Source organism: Aotus nancymaae, unplaced genomic scaffold (assembly GCF_030222135.1).
Source record: "Aotus nancymaae isolate 86718 unplaced genomic scaffold, 86718_ANA_hifiasm-v0.15.2.pri h1tg000028l, whole genome shotgun sequence".
Taxonomy (NCBI): domain Eukaryota; kingdom Metazoa; phylum Chordata; class Mammalia; order Primates; family Aotidae; genus Aotus; species Aotus nancymaae.
The window spans coordinates 23,805,085-23,832,441 of record NW_026988441.1 but is presented as its reverse complement, the minus strand read 5'-3'; the positions used below and the strand labels follow the sequence as shown (position 1 = coordinate 23,832,441).

Here is a 27,357-nt window from a genome sequence, read left to right as displayed (position 1 = left end):
TTAAATCTTATTAATGTCACTCTCCATATAAATTTTTACTTTCTATTTTTTACTTCAAATTTGTCTGTAATTCTAGATTCAGACATTTAGGGCGATATACTAAAATTTACATGTTGTACCTGAATTAGATAGTATGCAGGCAGGCAAAAAGGAATTATAGAATTTTCAACTTTTTTTTCACCTATATCTAAATAAAAACATAATTTATTTCCCAAATATTTGTTTTATATATGAGGCTCTATTAAATATATACATAATTTAGCAATATAAGGCTATTTTTTGCTTCTAAACTTGGATTATAGTAGTTTTAGTTTGTGAAAAATGCATATATTTAAAACATAAAAATTTACACTATTTTTTCTTTTTTAAATTTATACATATACATATTTTTTTTTTTTTTGAGATGGAGTTTCGCTCTTGTTACCCAGGCTGGAGTGCAATGGCGCGATCTCGGCTCATCGCAACCTCCGCCTCCTGGGTTCAGGCAATTCTCCTGCCTCAGCCTCCTGAGTAGCTGGGATTATAGGCACGCGCCACCAGGCCCAGCTAATTTTTTGTATTTTTAGTAGAGACGGAGTTTCACCATGTTGACCAGGATGGTTTCGATCTCTTGACCTCGTGATCCACCCGCCTCGGCCTCTCAAAGCGCTGGGATTATAGGCGTGAGCCACCGTGCCCGGCCATATATGTATTTTCTATTTTTATTTTATATATATGTATTTTTTATTGCACTTTATGTTCTGGGGTACATGTGCAGAAAGTGCAGGATTGTCGCATAAGTATATACATGGCAATGTGGTTTGCTGCCTCTATCCCTCCATCACCTATATCTGGCATTTCTCCCCATGTTATCCCTCCCCAACCTCCCTATCCCCTGCTGTCCCTCCCCTCTTCCGCACCAACAGACCCCAGTGTTTGATGCTCCCCTCCCTGTGTCCATGTGTTCCCATTGTTCAACACTTGCCTATGAGTAAGAACATGCGGTGTTTGATTTTCTGTTCTTGTGTCAGTTTGCTGAGAATGATGGTTTCCAGGTTCATCTATGTCCCTACAGAGGACACAAACTAATCATTTTCTGTGGCTGCATGGTATTCCGTGGTGTATGTGCCACATTTTTTTTTTTCAAAAAGGAAACAAAAGAAAAAACAAAGAGAGACATAAAATGAGAGGAGAAGTTATACCATTAAGAGTATTATCAAAGTAAGTCTATGGTTTAAATTCTGTTGTCATTGGTTTAACAATCCAATGTGCCACATTTTCTTTGTCCAGTCTATCATCTATAGGCATTTGGGTTGGTTCCAGGTCTTTGTTATTGTAAACAGTGCCGTGATGAACATGTGTGTGCATATGTCTTTATAATAGAATGATTTATAGTCCTTTGGGTATATACCCAGTAGTGGGATTACTGGGTCAAATGGAATTTCTATTTCTAGGTCCTTGAGGAATCACCACACTGTCTTCCACAATGGTTGAACTAATTTACACTCCCACCAACAATGTAAACATGTTCCTATTTCTCCACATCCTCTCCAGTATCTGTTGTCTCCAGATTTTTTAATAATTGCCATTCTAACTGGCATGAGAGGGTATCTCAGTGTGGTTTTGATTTGCATTTCTTTAATGACCAGTGATGCTGAGCATTTTCTCATATGTTTGTTGGCCTCACATATGTCTTCTTTTGAAAAGTATCAGTTCATGTTCTTCTCCCACTTTTGAATGTTTTTTTTTTCTTGTAAATCTGTTTTAGTTCTTTGTAGATTCTGGATATTAGCCCATTGTCAGATGGTAGATTGCAAAACTTTTTCCCATTCTGTTGGTTGCCTGTTCACTCTAATGATTGTTTCTTTTGCTGTACAGAAGCTCTGGAGTTTAATTAGATCCCATTTGTCTATTTTGGCTTTTGATGCCAACGCTTTTGGTGTTTTAGTCGTGAAGTCCTTGCCTATGCTGGTGTTCTTTTTGCCTAGGTTTTCTTCTAGACAAGAAAACTTTTATGGTGTTAGCTCTTATGTTTAAGTCTTTAATCCATCTGGAGTTAATTTTAATTTAAGGTGTCAGGAAGGGGTCCAGTTTCTGCTTTCTGCACACTGCTAGCCAGTTATCCCAACACCATTTGTTAAAGAGAATCTTTTCCCCATTGCTTGTTTTTGTCAGCTTTGTCAAAGATCAGATGGTCTTAGATGTGTTGCGTTGCCTCTGAGGCCTGTGTTTTATTCCCTTGGTCTATATCTCTGTTTTGGTACCAGTACCATGCTGTTTTGATTACTGTAGCCTTGTAGTATAGTTTGAAGTCCAGTAGTGTGATACCTCCCGCTTTGTTCTTTTTGCTTGGGATTGTCTTGGTTTTGCAGGATCTCTTTTGGTTCCATTTGAAGTTTAAGGTGTTTTTTTCCAGTTCTGTGAAAAAGGTTATCGGTAGCTTGATGGCGATAGTGTTGAATGTATAAATTACCTTGGGTAGTATGGCCATTTTCACAATATTGATTCTTCTTAACCATGAGCATGGAATGTTTTTCCATAGTTTGTGTCCTTTCTTATTTCATTGAGCAGTGGTTTGTAGTTCTCCTTGAAGAGGTCCTTTACATCCTTTGTTAGTTGTATTCCTAGGTATTTAATTCTCTTTGTAGCAATTGTGAATGGCAGTTCGTTCTTGATTTGGCTCTCTTTAAGTCAAATTAAGATTGGTGTATGGAATGCTTGTGATTTTTACACATTGATTTTGTATCCTGAGACTTTGCTGAAGTTGCTTATCAGTTTCAGGAGATTTTGGGCTGAGACAATGGGGTCTTTTAAATATACAATCATGTCATCTGCAAATAAAGACAATTTGACTTCCTCCTTTCCTAATTGAATACAATTTCTTTCTTTTTCTTGCCTGATTGCTCTGGCTAGAACTTCTAATACTATATTGAATAGGAGTGGTGAGAGAGAACATCCTTGTCTAGTGCCAGATTTCAAAGGGAATGCTTCCAGTTTTTACCCATTCAGTATTATATTGGCTGTGGGTTTGTCGTATATAGCTTTTATTATTTTGAGTTCTGTCGATACCTAGTTTATTGAGAGTTTTTAGCATAAAGGACTGTGAATTTTTTCAAAGGCCTTCTCTGCATCTATTGAGATAATTGTGATTTTTGTCTTTGGTTCTGTTTATGTGGTGAATTACCTTTATAGACGTGCATATGTTGAACTAGTCTTGCATCCCCAGGATGAAGCCTACTTGATCATGATGGATAAGCTTTTTGATGTGCTGTTGCAGTCGGTTTGCCAGTATTTTATTGAAGATTTTTGCATCTATGTTTACCATGGAGATTGGCCTGAAGTTTTCCTTTCTTGTTGAGTCTCTGCTGGGTTTTTCTATCAGGATGATGTTGGTCTCATAAAATGATTTGGGAAGGATTCTTTCTTTTTGTATTGTTTGGAGTCGTTTCAGAAGGAGTGGTACCAGCTCCTCTTTGTATGTCTGGTAGAATTCGGCTGTGAACTCATCTGGACCTGGGCTGTTTTTGGTTGGTAGGCTATTAATTGCTGCCTCAACTTTAGCTGTTGTTATTGGTCTACTCAGCGTTCAACTTCTTCCTGGTTTACGCTTGGGCGGGTGCAAGTGTCTAGGAATTTATCCATTTCTTCCAAGTTTACTGGTTTGTGTTCATAGAGTTGTTTGTAGTAATCTGATTGTAGTTTGTATTTCTGTGGAATCTGTGGTGATATCCCCTTTATCGTTTTTTATTGCATCTATTTGATTCTTCTCTCTTTTCTTTTTTATTAATCTGGCTAGTGGTCTGTCTATTTCGTTGATCTTTTCAAAAAAACAGCTCCTGGATTTATTGTTTTTTTTTTTTTTTGAAGGGTTTTTTGTGTCTCTATCTCCTTCGGTTCTGCTCTGATCTTAGTTATTTCTTGTCTTCTGCTAGCTTTTGAGTTTTTTTTTTTTTTTATCTTGCTCCTCTAGCTCTTTCAATTTCGATGATAGGGTGTTAATTTTAGATCTTTCCTTTCTTCTCATGTGGGCATTTATTGCTATAAATTTTCCTTTACACACTGCTTTAAATGTGTTCCAGAGATTCTGGTACTTTGTATCTTCGTTCTCACTGGTTTCGAAGAACATCTTTATTTCTGCCTTCATTTCTTTGTTTATCTAGTCAACATTCAAGAGCCAGTTGTTCAGTTTCCATGAAGTTGTACAGTTCTGAGTTAGTTTCTTTTTTTTTTTTTTATTTATTGCATTTAGGTTTTGGGGTACATGTGAAGAACATGCAAGATTGTTGCATAGGTACACACATGGCAGTGTGATTTGCTGCCTTCCTCCCCATCACCTATATCTGGCATTTCTCCCATGCTATCTTTCCCCACTAAGTAAGTTTCTTAATCCTGAGTTCTAATTTGATTGCATTGTGGTCTGAGAGACTGTTTCTTATGATTTCCGTTCTTTTGCATTTGCTGAGGCTTAATTTACTTCCAATTATGTGATCAGTTTTAGAGTAGGTGTAATGTGGTACTGAGAAGAATGTATATTCTGTGGATTTGGGGTGGAGAGTTTTGTAGATGTCTGTTAGGTTTGCTTGGTCCAGATCTGAGTTCAAGTCCTGGATATCCTTGTAATTTTCTGTCTCGTTGATCTGTCTAATATTGACAGTGGAGTGTTAAAGTCTCCCACTATTATTGTGTGGGAGTCTAAGTCTCTCTGTGGGTCATTAAGAACTTGCTTTATGTATCTGGGTGCTCCTGTATTGGGTGCATATGTATTTAGGATCATTATCACTTCTTGTTGCATTGATCTTTTTACCATTATGTAATGCCCTTCTTTGTCTCTTTTGATCTTTATTGGTTTAAAGTCTATTTTATCAGAGACTAGGATTGCAACTCCTTCTTTTTTTTTGCTTTCCATTTGCTTGGTAAATCTTCCTCCATCCCTTTATTTTGAACCTATGTGTGTCCTTGCATGTGAGATGGGTCCTGGGTGCAGCACACTGATGGTTTTTGGCTTTTTATCCAATTTGCCAGTCTGTGTCTTTTGATTGTGACATTTAGTCCATTTACATTTAAGGTTAATATTGTTATGTGTGAATTTGATCCTGCCATTTTGATGCTAGCTGGTTGTTTTGACCATTTGTTGATGCAGTTTCTTCATTGTGTCAGTGCTCTTTACCATTTGGTACATTTCTGGAGTGGCTGGTGCTGGTTGTTCCTTTCTATGTTTAGTGCTTCCTTCAGGAGCTCTCGTAAGGCAGGCCTGGTGGTGACAAAATCTCTCAGCAATTGCTTGTTTGTAAAGGATTTTATTTTTCCTTCCCTTATGAAGCTTATGAAGTTTGGCTGGATATGAAATTCTAGGTTGAAAATTCTTTTCTTTAAGGATGTTGAATATTGGCCCCCACTGTCTTCTGGCTTGGAGGGTTTCTGCCAAGAGATCTTCTGTGAGTCTGATGGGTTTCCCTTTGTGGGTAATCCGACCTTTCTCTTTTGTTGCCCTTAGCGTTTTTTCCTTCATTTCAACCCTGGTGAATCAGATGATTATGTGCCTTGGGGTTGCTCTTCTTGAAGAATATCTTTGTGGTGTTCTATATATTTCCTGGACTTGAATATTGGCCTGCCTTGCTAGGTTGGGGAAGTTCTCCTGGATAATATCCTGAAGAGTGTTTTCCAGCTTGGATTCATTCTCTCCTTCACATTCAGGTACACTTATCAAACGCAGATTAGGTCTTTTCACATAATCCCATATTTATTTAGACTTTGTTCATTTCTTTTCACTCTTTTTTCCTCTAATCTTGCCTTCTCGTTTTATTTCATTGATTTGATTTTCAGTTTCTGATATCCTTTCTTCTGCTTGGTCGATTCAGCCATGAAACTTGTATATGCTTCGCAAAGTTCTCATGCTGTGTTTTTCAGTTCCATCAAGTTATTTGTATTCTTCTCTAAGCTGTTTATTCTCATTAGCATTTCATCAAATCTTTTTTCAAGTTCATAGTTTCTTTGCATTGGGTTAGAACATGTTCTTTTAGCTCAGAGAAATTTGTTATTACCCCCCTTCTGAAGCCTGTTTCTGTCAATTCTTTAGACTCGTTCTCCATCCAGCTTTGTTCCCTTGCTGGTGAGGAGTTGTGATCCCTTGGAGGAGGAGAGGCATTCTGGTTTTGGGTGTTTTCTTCCTTTTTGCACTGGTTTCTCCCCATTTTTGTTGATTTATCTGCCTGTGGTCTTTGTAGTTGGTGACTGTCAGATGGGGTCTTTGAGTGGACGTCCTTTTTGTCGATGGTTAAGTTATTTCTTTTTGTTTTTTAATTTTTCTTCTAACAGGTCCCTCTGCTGTAGGACTGTTGGAGGTCCTCTCTCTCCAGAACCTGCTTGCCTGGGGATCACCTGTGGCAGCTGCAGAACAGTGAGGGTTGCTGCCAGTTTCTTCTGTTACCTTTGTCCCAGAAGGATACCTGCCAGATGTCAGCATGAGCTCTCCTTTATGAGGTGTTTTTTTGGATATATAGGGGTCAGGGAGCTGCTTGAGGAGCAGTCTCTCCCTTATAGGAGCTGAAGTGCTGAGCTGGGAGCTCCATTGTTACATTCAGAGCTGCAGGGCAGGTGAGTTTATGTCTGCTGCAGCACAACTCATAATCGCCTTTTTTCCCAGGTGCTCTGTCCTGGGAAGGTGGGGCTTTATTTATAAGTTCCTGATGTGCTCCTGCCTTTTTTCAGAGCTGCCTAGCCCAGCAAGGAGTTAGCCTAGTCACGGTCTGCCAGCAGAGGTGTTGCTGAGCTGTTGTGGGCTCTGCCCAGCTGCTGTGTGAACTTCCTTGTGGTTTTGTCTATAGAGGTATAGTTAGAACTGCCTCGGTAATGGTGGTCTGCCTCAGTAATGGCAGACTGCCTCGGTAATGACGGATTTCCTCAGTAGTGGTGGACTGCCTCAGTGATGGTGGATGCCCTTCCCCCCACAGAGCTGGACCATCTTGGTCCAGCTGCTCTTGCTGCGAAACTCTCAATGCAGAGCATTTCAGATTTCTGGTCTTTGTGGGGGTGGGACCTGGCGAGCCAGTTCACCTAGCTCCCTGTTTCAGCCCGCTTTTTTTCAGTTGGATGGGCAGCTCTGTCTCCCAGGTATTCCAGGTGCCAGTTGAAATGGCCACCCAGATTTGTGTGAGTTTTTGTGTGGAGACCCGCTGCACCGGCTGAAACAGCCATGCTGGAAACTCATGGCACTTTTCAGCCTGGGAATCTCCTGGTCTGTGGGCAGTAATAACTCATTTGGAAATGTGGTGATCACTCACCCTCTGTTTTGTTCTTGCTAGGAACTGCACTCTAGAACTGTTCCTATTTGACCATCTTGGATCCGCCCCCTGACCCCCAACTATTTTCTTTTAAATGCTTATCTAGTAAAAGGTTCTCACTACCATCTCCTATTTATGATTGTACTGCATTTTCTTTGAAATTTTATTGCTATACAATAGATACTAGTAATTTAAAATGTCTGCCATCCCTGAATGCAGTTAATGTCAAACATTACTGTTAATTAGACAAATTATTTTTTAATGTAAATTAATGTTGCCAACTAGATTTTATGAGTAAACATTTCTTTCATTATTGTCTTGAAGTTCTATATTAGTGTGTATTTTTAGTGTAAGTTTCTTTTTTTTTTTTTTTTTTTTGAGACGGAGTTTCGCTCTTGTTTCCCAGGCTGGAGTGCAATGGCGCGATCTCGGCTCACCGCAACCTCCGCCTCCCGGGTTCAGGCAATTCTCCTACCTCAGCCTCCTGAGTAGCTGGGATTACAGGCACGCGCCACCATGCCCAGCTAATTTTTTGTATTTTTTTTTAGTAGAGATGGGGTTTCACCATGTTGACCAGGATGGTCTCGATCTCTTGACCTCGTGATCCACCCACCTCGGCCTCCCAAAGTGCTGGGATTACAGGCGTGAGCTACCGCACCCGGCTTAGTGTAAGTTTCTTAATATCAGTTTATTGTGTTTGTGGTTTTACTTATGTATTATAATTTTAGACAATTTGCAATTCTGTTTGTATACTTTAAGTGAATGTTGGGTTTAATTAAAAGATAAATGAGCCATATGTCTATCTATCACAATCAGATTATACATATGTGTATGTTTATATCTACACATATGACCCCAGTATTGGTTATAGCTTATCTTGTATATATTCTTTCTTACCTCATTTTCTTTTTTTCCTTCTTGTTTTTTTTTGAGGTGGAATGTTGCTCTTGTTGCCGAGGCTGGAGTGCAATGCACAATCTCGGCTCACTTTGGTCTTCTTAAATTTATTTGTTGTTGTTATATTTGTTGTTTTTGTTTGGAGACATGATCTTTCTCTGTCCCCAGCCAGAGTGTACTGGCCTGATTTTGGCTCACTGCAGCCTCGACCTATTGGTCTCAAGTGATCTTACCACCTCAGTGTCTCAAGTAGCTGGGACTATTCTTTGCTTAGTTTTAGGGATAGTGTCTCACTATGTTGCCCAGGCTGGCCTCAAACTTTTAACTCCAAGTGATTCTTTCACCTTGGTCTTTCTAACTGTTGGGATTGGAGGCATGAGCTACACCACCCAGCTGGCATTTCTATATTTAATAAGACTTAGTATGTGTCCTAACACAGTATACCAAGTGCAAAGAAGACTGTTTTGTATTCTCTTGCTTTTGACCGTAATGTTTTGTATGTCAGTTAAACCTTGGTGGTTTATAATATGGTTTTCATGTTTGTGTTCTCCAAACCTTATGCTGTAATGTAATCCTTAATGTTGGATGTGGGATCTAATGAGAGATGTTTGGGTCATGGGGGCAAAGTCCTCATAAATAGCTTGGCACTATCTTCTTGGTAATCAAAATGTTTACACTCCATTAATTCAAATGAAAGCTGGTTTATTAGAAGAACCTGTCTTCTTCACCTCATATTTGCTCTGTCTCTTATGTGATATGTACAGTTACTCTTTACTTTCAACCATGATTGTAAGCTTGCTGACACTTTCACCAGAAGCAGATGCTGGTACACAGTTTTTCTATAGTCTGCTGAATTGTGAGCCAAATACACTTGATTTCTTTATAAATTATCCACTCTCAGGTATTCTTCTATGTGCAAAATAATACAGTCTGTAATATCTAGGTTTTCTGTTTTCTTATTGATTTTTTATCTGAATTTTCTGTTTATTGTTGAAAGTGGTGTCTTGATATCTAAAATTTTATGTTGCTATGTATTTCTTGCTTTAATTTTGTCAGTATTTGCTTTATATATTTTAGAACCCTGATGTTATACAGATAGATATAGATAGATAAATAGATAGATAGGTAGATAGATATAATAGTTACAGATTTGTGGTAAATCAACTCATTTTACCAGTATATAATATCAATGTTTGTCTCACATTAGCATTTGACTTAAAGCATATTATGTTTAGTATCCTATTGTAGCTACTATTTTCATAAAATACAGTTTTTTTCTCAGTCTGTGGTTTTTAGCCTATTGCACTCAGTGCTTAAGTGAGTCTCTTGTAGGAAGTGTATTGTTTGCTTTTTTCTTAAGCCACTAAAGAATTTTATTATTTTTAAAAATAATTTTATTTATTTATTTGTTCATTCGTTTATTTTTGAGATAGTTCCCACTCTGTCAACCAAGCTGGTTTGCAGTGTTGTGATCATGGCTCACTGCAGCCTCAACCTCCCAAACTCAGAAGATTCTTTCGTTTCAGCCTCTCAGGTAGCTGGGTTATGAGTGTGTAGCATCATGCCTGTAATCTTCTGAGATCCAGTAATTAGCCCACCTCAGCCTCCCAAAGTCCTGAGATTATGTTTTTTTTTCATTTGTTCTTTCTTTCTTTTTTCTTTTGAGAGTAAGTTTTGCTCTTGTCACCCAGGCTGGAGTGCAATGTTGCAATCTTGTCTCACTGCAACATCTGCCTCCCAGGTTCAAGTGATTCTCCTGCCTCAGTCTCTCGAGTAGCTGGGATTACCGACTACTCATAGGCACTTACCCACAGGCACCCACAACCATGCCCAGCTAATTTTTGTATTTTTAGTAGAGTAGAGGTTTCACTTTGTTGACCAGGCCAGTCTCGAACTCCTGACCTCTGATGGTCTGCCCTCCTTGGCCTCTCAAAGTGCTGGGATTACAGGTGTGAGCCACTGCACCCATCCTACATTTCTTTTTATTAAGTAATTTAATTAATTTATATTTAAAATTATTTCTTAAAAATAAAATTATGGGCACCAGGAGGAGCTGTGCCTTGCTGGTGTTGCCGCTGCTGCTCTCACTGCCGTCAGTCAGGGTGTGCCTGCTTCTTCAGGGCCCAGTTGTAAGGCCGGTGCCTCCTTGGGAGCTGAATGGACATGCCCTTCTCTCTCCATGCCTAAAAACTACATCATCATTCTGAGCGCATTGCTCAGCATTTGCCCTCTCCACGCTGGCTCCCCCTTGCCCATTTCCACATTCCAATCTCAGACCTGCACCCGCCAGAAATTTTTGAAAAGGCCCGCCAAGAACCTGCCCTATGGTAGCTCTCCCGTACGTCCTTGACCAGCCCCTCGTCCGTGCTCACTCCCTTCATACCCAATGGAAATGCCCCCGCTTTGTTCACCTCGCCCGTCCCCAGTCTTTTAATATTGAACAGAACTACCTTGTCTTTGTTTCCCCCTTAGTCAATCCACTACCTCTACTCCCTATAAAACCCCACGCCCCAAGAAAAGAAGCGTGACTTCTTTGGCCACTTTCCAGGACCATAGAACCTCGCCCGGGAACTGAATAAATTGGCTTTTAATTTCCTCACTCCGGTCTCTGTTTCCTCCTTGAACTCAACGAGAATTCTAACACCAGTCCCTCGGACCCATCACTGCTTCTAGACTCTACTGCAGTCTTGGATCTTGCTGGGAAAATGTCTGATGAATTTTCGTTGGCAGATGCACTACTTGAACACTCTCCTGCCAAAACTTTTGCTATGAGCAATTCAAAACCTGGCCAACCTCCTCAAGGCTGGCTAGGCTCCAACCCTTGGAATAATCTGAGTGCTCCACCTTCTGTGCCATCTGGACTCCCACCATGTGCAACACCCTGTACTGTGCCTTTTGAACCAGCACCAATGGGGATGTATCCCTCCGTGCCTCCCACCGAACCAACTCCAGGACTCCCAGCACCCTTTCCTCCTTCCGGACCATCACACCTCCCACCTGGTGGTCCTTATTCAGCCCCAACTGTGCCAGGCCCTGGCCCCACAGGGCCATATCCTACACCAAATATGCCCTTTCCGGAGTTACCTAGACCATATGATGCACCCACACATCCAGCTGCAGCTGGTCCTTTAGGTCCATGGGGATCCATGTCTTCTGGACCTTGGGCACCAGGAATGGACGGGCAGTATCCTACCCCTAATATGCTATATCCATCTCCAGGACCATATCTGGCTCTTCCTCCTCCCCAAGCCCCTGGGCAGCACCACCTGTTCCATGGAACACTGTTCCACCAGGAGCCTGGGGACCACCAGCTCCATATCCTGCCCCTACAGGATCTTATCCTACACCAGGACTTTATCCTACTCCCAATAATCCTTTCCAAGTGCCTTCAGGAACTTCTGGTGTTCCACTGATGCCTGGTGGCCCCCATTCTTACCGTTAAGTTAACAATGGACGAAGAGATGACGCTTTGCTTTTTGAAGTACATCTATGTGCACATGAATGCATATATAAAAATTGCTGGTTTCACTATTAGAGGGCATTCATGGAAGAACACTCTTGCACCTCTCAGAGAAGATAACTGCCTTTTGTACTTGGATGTGTAGTACATTATATTTATACAATCAGATAAAAAAGCATAGAAGTAAATCATTCAGATGTGATTTTTATTTGGTTTTCATGGAAAGTTAAAGTGATTAAGTATATTGAACAGCTCTTTGACAGAATTTGTTTAAACTATGAAACTATGCAATTAAAAATCTAAGATGATGTGGAGTATTGTTAGAATCTGCAACTCATTGACAATTTATTTCAAGAATTTTTCTATAATCACTTTCCCCTCCTAAATAAATAAACTTTGAGAATATCCCCTCATATCTAAACAAATGATGCCTCTCAACATTTTGAGCTGCTGTGTTGGATAAATAAACCTGGTCCTCCTGAGGTTATATTTTGGATATACATTTTTAAACTGTCAGTAATTATTGTCAGATGTGGAGTTCAGTAGCCAGCCAATGTTCAGTTTTATCCTTGAGCTTTTCATAAAAACTTCCTGGTTTGTTTTTAGTTATATGAGTCATACAGCACTAAAGTCTCCTCTTTATGGAAACTTTTTTCTTTTTAATCCAGGCCAACATGTATGTAAATTAAATTTTTAGATAACTGATTATCTCTTTGTACTACTTAAGATTTGATTATGAGATGCACATATTGCTTTGGGAAAAGCTCAAGGAAAGAAATAATTCTCTCCTTTGTTTTGAACTTCAAACTAGGTAAACCTTAGGTATTGCTTAATTGCAACAAGTAAGTTTTCATTGCCACAAAAACCTGAGGCAGCTCTTCTGCCCAGGGCGTTCCCTGCAGCCACCCCCACCCCACTTGCCCTTGGTTCTTTAGAAGGAGCACATCCCCTGATTCCTCCTCGATGTGGTAAACTGGCACACTCTAGAGGTCTAAAGCATAAAACAGTTGTGTTTAGAGAACCTTAAGTCATGCAGATATGACTGTTCTCTTTGTACAAGTGTGAATCAAAATAATTTATCTTTCAGAGTCTGGTTAAGCTATGTCATTGTCTCCTGCATAATTTCCTGAGTCTTTTTGTAAAGTGCTTATGGCTAACAGTTCAGTTCTGTATTTGTTGACAGGGAAATAAGTGGAGTTGAGTTCCATCTTTGAAAAAATTACCCTCTAGCTCTAACACTGAAAGTAATAATAAATTGTAGATCTCTGCAACTGAGTTTAAAGCAGTGTGACTGGATTGTTTAAATATTAAGTATTGTTTATAACCACCAAAAAACAGCCCTAGTAGTTTTTTGGCACCTTATGTTTAAATCAGATTCTTAGATTTGGGGTAGAACTGACCTTGTTATTTATTAGATAACATTCTGAATGTATCCATTGGATTTCTAAAATGTATTGTGAATTTTCTCAGGCAAACAGGATTTATGCTGGAGCTCTGTTTTTGCTTTGAAATAAAATATATATATATTTTTTGAAACGGAGTTTCGCTCTTGTTTCCCAGGATGGAGTGCAATGGCGCGATCTCGGCTCACCACAACCTCTGCCTCCTGGGTTCAGGCAATTCTCCTGCCTCAGCCTCCTGAGTAGCTGGGATTACAGGCACGCGCCACCATGCCCAGCTAATTTTTTATATTAGTAGAGACGGGCTTTCACCATGTTGACCAGGATGGTCTCAATCTCTTGATCTCGTGATCCACCCGCCTCGGCCTCCCAAAGTGCTGGGATTACAGGCTTGAGCCACTGCGCCCGGCCCGAAATAAAATATTTAGTTTATTTCTGTTCTAATTAAAATGTCAAAAAAAGTTACTAGTTTATTGTTTTATGTGTTCCTGGGTGATATGTTTTTTCTTATGTACTGTTTTATTTCCTTGAATTTTATTTTAATTGTGTAGTGATGTGCTTCAATTATTTTTTAAATTTTGTTTTGCATAGTTTCTATAAATATTATCTTCATAATCATCTTCTGTATTAGTCTGTTTTCATACTGCTGATAAATGCATACCTGAGACTGGGCAATTTACAAAAGAAAGAGGTTTATTGGACTTATAGTTTTATGTGACTGAGGAGACTTCACAATTATGGTGGAAGGTGAAAGGCATGACTTACATGGTGGCAGATGAGAGAGAGAAAGCTTGTGCAGAAAAACTCTGTTATAAAGCCATCAGATTTCATGAGACTTATTCACTACCATGAGAACAGCACAGAAAAGACCTGCCCCCATGATTCAATTACCTTCCACAACGTCCCTCCCAGACCATGTGGAAATTAAAGATGAGACTTGAGTTGGGACTCAGCCAAACAATATCATCTTAAAAAGTAAAGTTTAACAGCTGGGCACGGTGACTCACACTTGTAATCCTAGCACTTTGGAAGGCCAAGGCAGATGGATCAACTGAGGTCAAGAGTTTAAGACCACCCTGACTAACATGGTGAAACCCCATCTCTACTACAAATATAAAATTAGGCAGGTGTAGTGGTGCATGCCTGTAATCCCAGCTACATGGAAGGCTGAGGCAGGAGAATTGCTTGACCGCAGGAGGTAGAGGCTGCAGTGAGCTGAGGTCTGCCATTGCACTTCAACCTGGGCAACAAGAGTGAAACTTTGTCTGAAAACAAAAACAAAACAGTGGAGTTTACATGTAACATTTTAAAATAAAACAGTATATTTTAATCGCATGACAATTTCAATTGACTATAAAAATTACACGTCTATATTTTTCAGTTAATATTAAAATTATATTGTGTATTGACATACTTATGCAGATTTTTGTTCTGTTTTAAATATTCTGCAGAAGAGCTTTAAGGGTTTTATGCATCATCATTTTGATAGTAAAGAGTTTTATATTTGTGTATTTACATTTAATAGAGAGCTTTATTTTATATATGGTTTTACGATGCTGTCCAGTATTATTTTATTTTTAAACAAAATTGACTCATTTTAGCATTTCTTTTCTTATTTGAAGAGTCTCACTGTATTACTCAGCCTGATCTTAAACTCTTGGTCTCTAGTGTTCTGACAGCCTTAACCTCCTGAAAGTGTAGAATTACAGGCATGAGCCACGGTGTCTGGCCACCATGTAGCATTTTTTTTTTTGTAGAACTGTGCTAGTGGTGATGAACAACAACACCCTCACCTTTTATTTTGGAAATTTTTTATTTTCATCTTTTTTAAAGTGAAACATTTAAATCAAGTAATATTGGTTAAAAGTATTTTTAAAATTATATCAAAATTTGGAAAATTTTCATTTTTTTAAATCTTCAAGTAACTTCTGTATTATTTTTTCCCATATTCTTTTTCTAAGATTTTCTTTTTCTTTTTTTTTTTTGGAGACGGAGTTTCGCTCCTGTTACCCAGGCTGGAGTGCAATGGCACAATCTCGGCTCACCGCAACCTCCGCCTCCTAGATTCAGGCAATTCTCCTGCCTCAGCCTCCTGAGTAGCTGAGATTACAGGCACGCGCCACCATGTCCAGCTGATTTTTTGTATTTTTAGTAGAGACAGGGTTTCACCATGTTGACCAGGATGGTCTCGATCTCTTGACCTCGTGATCCACCCGCCTCTGCCTCCCAAAGTGCTGAGATTACAGGCGTGAGCCACCGCGCCCGGCCAGATTTTCTTAATATATTGATCTACTTGATGAAATCTAGTAAGTTTTACATTTCATAGTTTAATTTTGTTTTGCAATTTTATATTTTCGTGTTACATATTTTAGGGTATGCTATTCCACATCCATCAATTGTGTTTTTATTTTTTAGTAGCTATTATAATTGTGCATGACAGTATTTAACTTTGTACAATTTAAGACAGTGTGGAGCAAAATGAAATCTGAATCAGCCATTTTTTAGAAATACGATTCAAATATGAATCAACCAAATATTTTTCCAATGGAATTATCTCTATGTTTGTTTGCCTGCATAAATGTTATCCTTGTATTTATTTTCTTTTATTTTTTAATTATATTTTAGGTTCTGGGGTACATATGCAGATCATGCAGAATTGTTGCATAGGTACATACATGGCAATGTGATTTGTTGCCTCCTTGTATTTTTTTTTTTATAGTTTATATGTTTGTTGTACAGGTTTGTTGTGAATGTTTTTTTTAATACTGCGTAGATGAGTAGTCATGAAATTTTTGTAATTCTCTTTTTTTTTTTTTCTTCCTGAGACAGCATCTTGCTCTGTCACCCAGGCTGGAAGGCAGTGGTGTGATCTTGGCTCTCTGCAACCTCTGCCTCTCAGGTTCAAGCAATTCTCCTCCCTCAGCCTCCCGAGTAGTTGGGATTACAGGCGCATGCCACCGTGCCTGGGTAATTTTTGTATTTTTAGTGAAGATGGGGTTTCACTATGTTGGCCAGGCTGGTCTTGAACTTCTGACCTTGTGATCCACCCACCTCAGCCTCCCAAAGTGATGGAATTACAGGCGTGAGCCACCATGCCCAGCAATTCTTGTAATTTCAACATCTTATTTATTTGTGAATCAGTATGATTTTTGTGTGGGAGAAATACTTTTGGATTTGAATAAATTTAAAACTATCATAACTCTCTTATAGGTATTATTGTGTATTGTTACTTGTAAAAAAGTAACAATTCACCACAAAATTTTTTTTTTTTGGAAGAAAGAAAGAAAAAAAGAATGAAGAAGAGGAAGAAAAAGGAAGAGAAAGAGAGAGAATTGGAGTATTGCTTTCTTGCCCAGGCTAGAATGCAGTTTAGTAATGGGTATTGAAAACCTCTTTTATACCAATAATTATACTTAATGATGTAGACAGGAAGGAATAAGGGAAGAAAATAACAAACAAGCAGCCGACCAATATTTCATTTAAACCTATGAAATGCTATGCGATTATTGAGGAGTGATTTACTTCCAATTATGTAGTCACTTTTGGAATAGGTGTGAGGTGGTAATGTATGTTTTGTGTATTTGAAGTGGAGAGTTCTATAAATGTTTATTACGTTTACTTGTTCTGGGTCTGAGTTCAAGTCCTGGATGTCCTTGTTAATTTGCTGTCTCATTGATCTATAGAATCATTAGCTCTTCTTGTTACATTGATCCTTTTGCCATTATGTAATGTCCTTCTTTGTCTCTTTTGATCTTTGTTGCTTTAAAGTCTACTTTTTATCAGAGGCGAGAATTGCATCTCCTGCTTTTTATTTATTTGTTTATTTTTACTCTCTGTTTGGTTGGTAAATCTTCCTCCTTCTCTTTGTTTTGAGTCTTTGTATATCGTTGCATGTGAGATGGGTCTGGATGCAGCATACCGATGGGTTTTGGCTTTTTATCTGATTAGAATATATATAAGTTTAATACTGGCATTTGATGCTAGCTGGCTGTTTTGCCCATTAGTTGGTGTACATTTTTCATTGTGTTAATGCTCTTTTCTTTTTGATATATTTTTGGAAAGCCTGATATTGGTTGTTCCTTTATATGTATAGTGCTTCTTTCAGAAGCTCTTGTAAAGCAGGCCTGGTGGTGGTGAAGTCTCTAAGTACTTGTTTGTTCCCAAAAGATTTAATTTTTCCTTCACTTATAAAGCTTAGTTTGGCTGGATATGAAATTCTGGGTTGAAAGTTCTTTTCTTTAAGGATGTTAAATATTGGTCCCCACTCTTTTCTGGCTTATAGGGTTTCTGCTGAGAAATCTGCTGTAAGTCTAATAGGTTTCCCTTTATGGGTAACCTGACCTTTCTCTCTGGCTGCCCTTAGTATTTTCTCCTTCATTTCAACCCTAATAAATCTGGCGATTATGTGTCTTGGGGTTGGTCTTCTTGAAGAATATCTTTGTGGTGTTCTCTGTATTACCTGGAGTTGAATATTTTCCTGAATGATATCCTGAAGAGTATTTTCCAACTTGGATTCATTCTCTTTGTCACATTCAGGTACACCTATCAAACGTAAATTAGGTCTTTTCACATAGTCCCATATTTCCTGGAGACTTTGCTCATTCCTTTTTATCCTTTTTTCTCCAATCTTGTCTTCTTGTTTCATTTCACCGAGCTGGTCCTCGACTTCTGATATCCTTTCTTCTGCTTGATCAATTCGACTGTTTAAACTTGTGCATACTTCGCAGAGTTCTCGTGTTGTGTTTTTCAGCTCCATCAATTCACTTATATTCCTCTCTAAATTGTTCATTCTTGTTAACATTTCATCAAACCTTTTTTCAAGGTTCTTAGTTTCTTTGCATTGGGTTAGAACAAGTTCTTTTAATTCACAGAAGTTTCTTATCACCCACCTTTTGAAACCTGCTTCTGTTATTGGAACACACTCGTTCTCCATTAAGCCTTGTTCCATTACTGATGAGGAATTGCGATCCCCTGTAGAGGGAGAGGCATTCTGATTTTGAGTATTCTCTGCCTTTTTAGGCTGGTTTCTTCCCTTCATTATATATTTATCCCTCTGTCGTCTTTGTTATTACCGACTTTCTAACTAGGTCTCTGAGCGGATGTCCAACTTGTTGATTCCCAGCGCCAAAATCTGAGCAATCCACTGTGCTGGCCAAAACAGCAGTGTTAAGATTGATGATGCTTTTCTGCCCGGGAATCTCCGGACTCTGCACCAAGTTCTGCCGCGCTAAGGCGCCAGCAAAACCGCCACGCCGGCCACAAGAGTCGCTCTGGCGACCCGTGGGGCTCCTCCGCTGGGAATCTCTTGGTCTGTGAGCAACAAATATTTGTCTGAAAGTGTGGCGTCCTCTCGTTCTCTGCGCTTTCACTGGGAGCTATGAGCCCAAGCTGCTAATGATCAGCCATCTTGGATCTCTCTGCCCACAAAATATTTTTTAATATTCAGTTTAGTCATATTAATTATTTTGACATTGTCATGCAACATATTGCTAACATGTTTTTATCCTGCAATGCTAAATCTTAATAAATATTAAACAACTACCCTTTTTTTTTTTTTTTGATTGAGTCTTGCTTTGTTACCCAGCCTGGAGTACAATGGCATGATCTCAGCCTACTGCAACCTTCACCTCTCAGGTTCAAGCAATTCTTGTGCCTCAGCCTTCTGAGTAGCTGGGATTACAGGTGCTCATCACCATGAATGGTTAATTTTTGTATTTTTAGTAGAGATGGGTTTTTGCCATGTTGGCCAGGCTGGTTTCAAACTCCTGACCTTAGGTGATCCACCTGCCTTAGCTTCCTAGACTGCAAGGATTACAGGTGTGTGCCACCACGCCTGGCCCCAATGTTTTCTCTTTTATGGCACTTTGCACAAACCACTCTGTTCTTTTTTCTAAGAATGTAACTGCTTCATATATCACATACAATCTCTGTGTTTTTGTGGCTGGTTTATTTCATTTTACATAATGCCAACAAGATTTATCTTTATAGTTGGTAGACTATTTCCTGCTTTTTGAATACTGAGTGATTTTCCAGAATTTTTGTATTTCAAATTATATCTACTGAATGATTTGGTGAAAGAAATTTGCATTGCTTTTACCTATCGGCTTACAGTAACAATGCTGCAATAATTATGATTATGTAAATGACTCCTTATATGACCATATATGTAAAAGTTTATATATATGCTGCATTCTGTTTTATTAGTCTGCTTTTTCACAGTTACAGTCATACCAAATTGTTTTAATTCTGTAGCTTTGTAATGTGTTTTGAATTAAGAACTTTAGTGCCTCCGGCATCGTTTCATTTTGTGCCCACACGCCTGCCTGCCTGCCTTCCTTCCTTCCTTCCTTCCTTCCTACCTTCAAGATTGTTCGGTACTTTATTGTCTCTTGAGATTCTTTATATTTTTGGGGTTGCTGTTTCTATTTTTTCAAAAATGCAGTGAGAAATTTGGAAAACATTGCATTAAATCTGTAGGTTGCATGGAGCAGGATGGACCTCTTCGCAATATGAACTATTTCAACCTTTGTATAAGAGCACACTCAAGAGTGTGTTGCTTAATTTGTATGTATTTGTAAATTTTTCAGTTTTTTTCTCTTATCATTGTATACTCTCATTCCATTTTGGTCATAGAAAGTAGTTCATCAAATTTTATTTTTAAAAATTTTGGTAAGACTTCCTTTTTGGCCTAAGATGTGGTCTAGAGAGGAAAATGTTGTACGAGCTATTGAGAAGGGTGTGTATTCTGATGTTGAGGAGTGTTCTCTGTAATTCTGTTTGGAATACTATTTTTGTACTGCCTTTAAGTAGTCTGTCCCTTATTAACATTCTTTCTTGTTTTATTTTTATTATAGATAGTGTGGTATTAAAATACCTTGCTATAATTATATTGCTTTCTATGTGTTTCTTCCATTCACATAGGGCATATATATTCTCATTGTTCAACATGCATTTATGAGTGAGAACATGCAGTGTTTGGTTTTCTATTCTTGTGTCAGTTTACTGAGAATGATGGTTTCCAGCTTTATTCATGTCCCTGAAAAGGACAATGAACTCATCCTTTTTTATGGCTGCACATAATATCCCATGGTGTATATGTACCACATTTTCTTTTTTTTTTTTTCAACTAATATTCAAGTACTAGAATTCAGATGTACTACATCTTCTTTATTCAGTCTGTCATTCTTCGATTCTGTCAAATTTGCTTTATATATTTGGAACTCTAATGACACACACACACACACACACACACACACACACACACACACACACATCATAGGCTCCCAGTGAATGAATCTATTATTTCTTGATGTCCTTCTTTGTTTCTTTGGAGTTTCAATTTCAAGTACATTTTATAAAATATCATACTTTTTGACTTAAGATGTACCTTGTGTAATATTATTTTGACTGTTTCTGCTTTCTTGTTTTTTTTTTTTTTTTTGAGATGGAGTTTCACTCTTGTTACCCAGGCTGGAGTGCAATGGTGCGATCTCGGCTCACCTCAACCTCTGCCTCCCGGTTTCAGGCAATTCTCCTGCCTCAGTCTCCTGAGTAGCTGGGATTACAGGCATGCACCACCATGCCCAGCTAATTTTTTAAAAATATTTTTAGTAGAGACGGGGTTTCACCATGTTGACCAGGATGCTCTTGATCGCCTGACCTCATGATCCACCGCCTCAGCCTCCTAAAGTGCTGGGATTACAGGCGTGAACCACCACGCCCGGCCCTCTGCTTTCATTTGATTAGTATTTGCATGGAATGTCTAATTCCATTCCGCCACTTGAGTCTTTTTTTATCATTAGATTTCAACTGCTTTTGTAGAAAAGCAAGATAGATCTTGGCTTTTAAAATTTTTAAATAAATCTGTTTATTGAAAGTACGTCTCAATTTAAAAGTTAATTTTATATATATTTAAATAATTTTCTGAAAGAGAAAGACTTATTAAGTATTTTTATTTATTTGACAAAGAGATATCTTTGTTATTTCTTTGCGTCTCTGATGTTTTTATTGATATGCTTTTACTTATTTTCTTTGTGTATTTATACAAATATTTTTGTGGTACCCTGGGGATTATATATAACCTCTAAAAGATATATTTTTATATATATCTTTTATAAATATATTTTATATACATATGAAACAATATATTTTAATCTGGTAAAAAAATAAACAAGTTCATATAAATATTATTTATGATTGCATCTTCCCTCAAATTTGTCATCGATGTTAATTATATCTTTTTGTGTTGTATATTCACTAACAAGTGTTTATATTGATTTCTGTGCTTTTGTTCTTCAAATTTCAGAGAATAATTATAAATGTTTTATTTTCTTTTTTCTCTTTTTTAAAAAATTTTATTTTTCTTACGTTTCCAAGGAGCCGTGTATAAATGTTTTCTTTTTTAAAATTTATTATACTTTAAGTTCTGGGGTACATGTGCAGAACCTGAAGGTTTGTTACATAGGTATACACATGCTTTGGTGGTTTGCCACATTCATCACCCTGTCATCTACATTAGGTATTTCTCCTAATGCTATCTCTCCCCATTCCTCCACTTGTTACTATCCCTCCCCTAGCCTCCAACCCTCTAGCAGGCCCTGGTGTGTGATGTTTTCCTCCCTATTTCCATGTGTTCTCATTGTTCAACACCCACTTATGAGTGAGAACATGCAGTGTTTGGTTTTCTGTTCTTGTGACAGTTTGCTGAGAATGATGGCTTCCTGCTTTATTCATGTCCCTGCAAGGGACATGAACTCATCCTTTTTTATGGCTGCACATAGTATTCTATGATGTATATGTGCCACATTTTCTTTATTCAGTCTATCATTGATGGGCATTTGGGTTGGTTCCAAGTCTTTGCTATTGTGAACGTTTTCTACACTACTGAAATAACGCTATGAAATTCTACTTTTGAGTATTTGCATATTTTTCCCAGAAAATAATGTATTTTTATATGATAATTTTTTTAAATCATGTTATTTTCAGTAGAAGGAACTGTTTTCAGCATGTTTTTTATGTAGGGGCTATGTAGTTACAATATACTTTTATAGAATTTGGTTACTTTGAAAGCTTTTTATTATTTTATTTTGCAGCAGAGATTCACTGATGATATTATTCCCACTTAATTAAAGCTATTTTTTTCACAGTTTTTTTCATGACTGCATCACACAGTTTCCTTATTGTCTGTAAAATTCTTGTTAACAGTTATGTTAACAAAAATTTTGTTAACAGTTATGATTATCTCTTAAGACTATATTTGTAAATGGAGCATCACTTTTGTTCTTCTTCTTCTTTTTTTTTTTTTTGGAGACAGAATCTCACTCTATTCCTCAGCCAGACTGGAATATAGTGGTGTGACCTTAGCTCACTGCAATCTCCACCTCCTGTGTTCAAGTGGTTCTTCAGCCTCAGCCTCCTCAGTAGCTGGGATTGCAGGCACATGCCAGCATACCCAGCTAAGTTTTGTAGTTTAAATAGAGACTAGGTTTCACCATGTTGGTCAGGCTGGTCTCAAACTCCTGACATCAGGTAACCTGCCCACCTTGGCCTTCCAAAGTGCCTGGACTCCAGGAGTGAGCCACCATGCCTGATTTGGCACATCACTTTTATCTTCAGCTCCAAAGATAATCATTTTGTCTGTGGCTTTTGAAATTGTGCTTATATATGTGTTTGTTATAAATATGTTTTTGTGTTCCTAGTTTGTTAAGCTTATTTTTACTTTTTTTTCTTTTAGGATCTATTAGGTTTTTTTTTTTGTATTTTTTCCTCCAGAATTTCTATTTTTTTTGATATCTTATTTTTATTTTCATCCTCATTTTTCTGATTTTCCATAGTTGTCTGTTTCTAATCAGTATTTTTCAATGTATTAGCAATTCTTTAAATTAATTTATTCTTTTTAATGTTTTTTTTCGAAAATTTTATATTTTTGGTGAGATTATATTGCCCTGTATTGTATATATTATGATCTTTGATCTAGATTTGGACATTAAAATGTCAAAATCTTTATAATGTAGCTTTTTCCTGGCAGAGTCTGAAAACAATTGTCTTGACTGGTAATTATGGGAGTTTCTCAAACATGTACTTAGGATATGTGTTGTCTGAAATTTAGTGTTTATTTTTATTTATTTATTTCTTTTTACGGGCTTAATTCATTTATTTTTCTTGTATGAAACCCTATGTTGTAGCTGCTGGAGCCTGGGTCCTCTGCACAGAGAATCTGGTGTGGGCCTTGACGAGGTGGTCAGTGAATTTCCGATAGGGAGACTTGGTGAATACAGTCTGCTTCTGGAGATCAGGTGTCAGGTGGCTGTAGGTCTTAGAGATGGCATCAAAGGTGGCCTTGGTGAAGTTGCCCAGGGTGGCAGTGCAGCCCCTGCTGAGGGTAGCGGTTATTGATACCAGCCATCCTGAGCAGCTTCTTGGGCACAGGCCATGAGACAATGCCAGTGCCCCTGGGCGCGGGGATGAGGCTCACCAGCACAGAGCCACAGCGGCCTATAACCTTGTGAGAAATAGTGTGGAGCTTACAGATCTTGTTTCCCAGTAGCCTCTGCACACGGGGACAATGGAGAGCTTGGCCAGGACAATGGCCCTGCAGATGGCAGTGGCCACTTTATTGGACCACTAAATACCCAGACCAACGTGGCCGTTGTAGTCTCAGATGGAAACAAACACTTTAAACATGGTGCGCTGGCTGACACGGGTCTGCTTATGCACCGCATAGTCTTCAAAACCTCATTCTTGAGAGAGGCCCCCAGGAAAAAGTCAGTGATCTCAGATTCCTTGATGGGCATGGAGAAGAGATAGATCTTCAAGGACTTGGTCTTCATGTTCTTAACAAGGCTGCCCAGATTGGTGACGGGCATCCACGCCTTATCTTTGGCCTTGCCTCCACAAGCTCTGTGGCCTAACCGCGGACCGGGCCGCGGACCGGGCCCCAGACCTGTCCAAGGCTGAGACACTGGCTCTGATGCTGCTGTCAAAACATCCTCAGAAGCCACCGCTGTTCCCCATCCCAGGACCCCCCGCTGCACTAGCGTCCTCGATTTTTTTTTTTTTTTTCCTCAGAGAAGATGCTGTGTTTTTTTATTTAAGAGAGTTTACTAATGTTACTCTGTAGGAGTCAGTAATCACTTGCCATTCCGGTTCCCTGTCTCTGCAGTCTCTCTGCTGCTGTAAGATTTTTCTTTGGTCTCAGCAGACTCAAACTCTCATTTCAAAATATACCACCATTTCTTTCGGCACTTTATGTCATGAGAGTTAGAAACCAGGGTCAGAAAAAGCCCCTAAAAGCCAGAAATAACAATGAATGTGCCAGTATTTTACTTTAAAGCAGAAACCAAGAGCTGGCCATTTACTTCTAAAGGCACTATGTTATAATGGGAAGCAGAAAAGGCTGTGTTGGATAAATTTAACAGACTTTTCTTTTTCTTTTTTTTTTTTGAGACGGAGTTTCACTCTTGTTACCCAGGCTGGAGTGCAATGGCACGATCTCGGCTCACCGCAACCTCTGCCTCCTGGGTTCAGGCGATTCTCCTGCCTCAGCCTTCTGAGTAGCTGGGATTACAGGCACGCGCCACCACGCCCAGCTAATTTTTTGTATTTTTAGTAGAGACGGGGTTTCACCATGTTGACCAGGATGGTCTCGATCTCTTGATCTCGTGATCCACCCGCCTTGGCCTCCCAAAGTGCTGGGATTACAGGCGTGAGCCACCGCGCCTGGCCTATTTTTCTTTTATGTGGTTTTTTGCATTGTGCTCACCTGGGACACTGCACACAATTAATTCATTTATAAATTTTCCATAGATGTGTTTGGGTCTGTATGTTTTTGTTACATTTAAATGTCTATGAAAGAATTAGGGCCTGTGGTATTTTGCAATGCCATTCTGATTATGTAGTTTGTATAATGTTATAGGTAAGATTTTAAAACTATATCCATGTGACTGTAGCAAGTGGAGTAATTTATTATTTTTATTTTTATTTTTTTCAGTTATATGTCCTCATTTTGCTCAAGACCTTTGGCCAGAGCAGGGCATGGAAGATTCTTTTCAAAAAGTAATACTGAGAAGATACCAAAAATGTGGACATGAGAATTTACAGTTTAAAAAAGGCTGTAAATGTGTGGATGAGTGTAAGGTGCACAAAGAAGGTTATAATGGACTTAACCAGTATTTCACAACTACCCAGAACAAAGTATTTCAATGTGATAGGTATCTGAAAGTTTTTAATAAATTTTTAAATTCAAACAGACATAAGATAAGACATACTGGAAAGAAATATTTCAGATGTAAAAAATGTGTCAAATCATTTTGCATGATTTCACACAAAACCCAGCATAAAAGCATTTATACACGAAAGAAGTCTCACAGATGTAAAAAATGTGGAAAAACCTTTAATTGGTCTGCAACCCTTACTAATCATAAAAAAATTCAAACTGAAGAGAAACCCTACAAATGTGAAGACTTTGGCAAAGCTTTTAAGCAACCCTCAACCCTTTCTACACATAAAATAATTGATGCTAGAGAGAAACTCTACAAATGTGAAGAATGTGGCAAAGCTTTTAATCGAGCCTCAAATCCTGCTACTCATAGGATAACTCATAGTGGAGAGAAACCTTATAAGTGTGAAGAATGTGGCAAAGCATTTATCTGGTTCTCAACCCTTACTAAACACAAGAGAATTCATACTAGAGAGAAACTCTACAAATGTGAAGAATGTGACAAAGCATTTCTATGGTCCTCAACCCTATCTAGACACAAGAGGATTCACACTGGAGAGAAACCCTTCAAATGTGAAGCATGCGGCAAAGCTTTTAGCCAATCCTCAACCCTTAATACACATAAGATAATTCATACTGGCGAGAAACCCTACAAATGTGAAGAATGTGGCAAAGCTTTTAAGCAACTCTCAACCCTTACTACACATAAAATTATTCATGCTGGAGAGAAACTCTACAAATGTGAAGAATGTGGCAAAGCTTTTAATCGATCCTCAAATCTTACCACACATAAGATAATTCATACTGGAGAGAAGCCTTACAAGTGTGAAGAATGTGGCAAAGCATTTATCTGGTCCTCAACTCTTACTAAACATAAAAGAATTCATACTAGAGAGAAACCCTACAAATGTGAAGAATGTGGCAAAGCATTTCTATGGTCCTCAACCCTAACTAGACATAAGAGGATGCACACTGGAGAGAAACCCTACAGATGTGAAGAATGTGGCAAAGCTTTTAGCCAATCTTCAACTCTTACTACACATAAAATAATTCATACTGGAGAGAAACCTTACAAATGTGAGGAATGTGGAAAAGCCTTTAACTGGTCCTCAACTCTTACTAAACATAAGATAATTCATACTGAAGAGAAACCCTACAAATGTAAAAAATGTGGCAAAGCCTTTAACCAGTCTTCGATCCTTACTAACCATAAGATAATTCATACTGGAGAGAAGCCCTACAAATGTGAAGAATGTGGCAAAGCCTTTAACCGGTCTTCAACCTTTACTAAACATAAGGTAATTCATACTGGAATAAAACCCTACAAATGTGAAGAATGCGACAAAGCCTTTTTCTGGTCTTCAACCCTAACTAAACATAAGAGAATTCATACAGGAGAGCAAACCTACAGATGGAAAAAATTTGGCAAAGCCTTTAACCAGTCCTTACACCTTACTACAGATAAGATAACTCATATTGGAGAGAAATCTTACAAGTGTAAATAATGTGGCAAAGCGTATAAAAAGTCTTAAATTCTTAATAGGCCTAACATTCATGCTGGATAGAAACTCTACAAACCTGAAAGATGTGCTAATGCTTTTTACAATACCTCAAACTATTCTAAACATAAAGAAAATCAAATATGTTTTCAGTTGCAGTAAATAAAAAAGTTATTCAATTCAAAATTAAGTAAATATCAGGGAATAATTCACTCTAAAATTAGACATTACATGAAATCAGAGTGCTGAGTATAGAAAATACAAACTAGAGTTTGTGTAAGCATTATTTGTAAATAACTTTAAAAGAATTAGAATTTTTTTGGAGCATTATAATTACATTCAAAGTATACTATTTTTGAAAATACAGATTTTTTTAAAAAGTGAATAATAATGGCGTTAAACTGAAATTGCTTCATGCTGTTTTATTATTCCTGGTGTATTCACATGTGAAAGCATGTGACTACTTGTTGCTGCATAAAAGATATGAGAGATTCTTTTTTATTAGGCATTATTTATGATCTTTTTGTGGAAAGGTAAGGACATGAAAATGTAAGATGCATGATGAAAATTTAAGTAGAGAGGCTCTTTGTAGTTAACTTATAATATTGAGTGATGCAAGAGGTAG

The 27,357-nt window shown here is 38.2% G+C and overlaps 1 protein-coding gene and 1 pseudogene across 3 annotated transcripts in view; both read left to right on the top strand.

Moving 5' to 3' along the window:
- The window catches only part of LOC135276759 (zinc finger protein 254), a 39,872-nt gene extending 12,974 nt beyond the window's left edge, over positions 1–26,898 (top strand). For 2 of the 3 annotated variants that reach the window (XM_064381547.1, XM_064381548.1), the window contains one exon: positions 25,006–26,898. In XM_064381547.1, coding sequence (XP_064237617.1) covers positions 25,006–26,738 — 1,733 coding nt within the window. In that variant the 3' untranslated portion in view covers positions 26,739–26,898. Of the gene's footprint in view, positions 1–7,849; positions 7,928–25,005 lie in introns of those variants that run through there. The other variant, XM_064381549.1, reaches the window with a different exon arrangement.
- LOC105714479 (MAPK-interacting and spindle-stabilizing protein-like) lies at positions 7,956–13,154 on the top strand (annotated as a pseudogene).
- Positions 26,899–27,357: the final 459 nt, after the last annotated feature.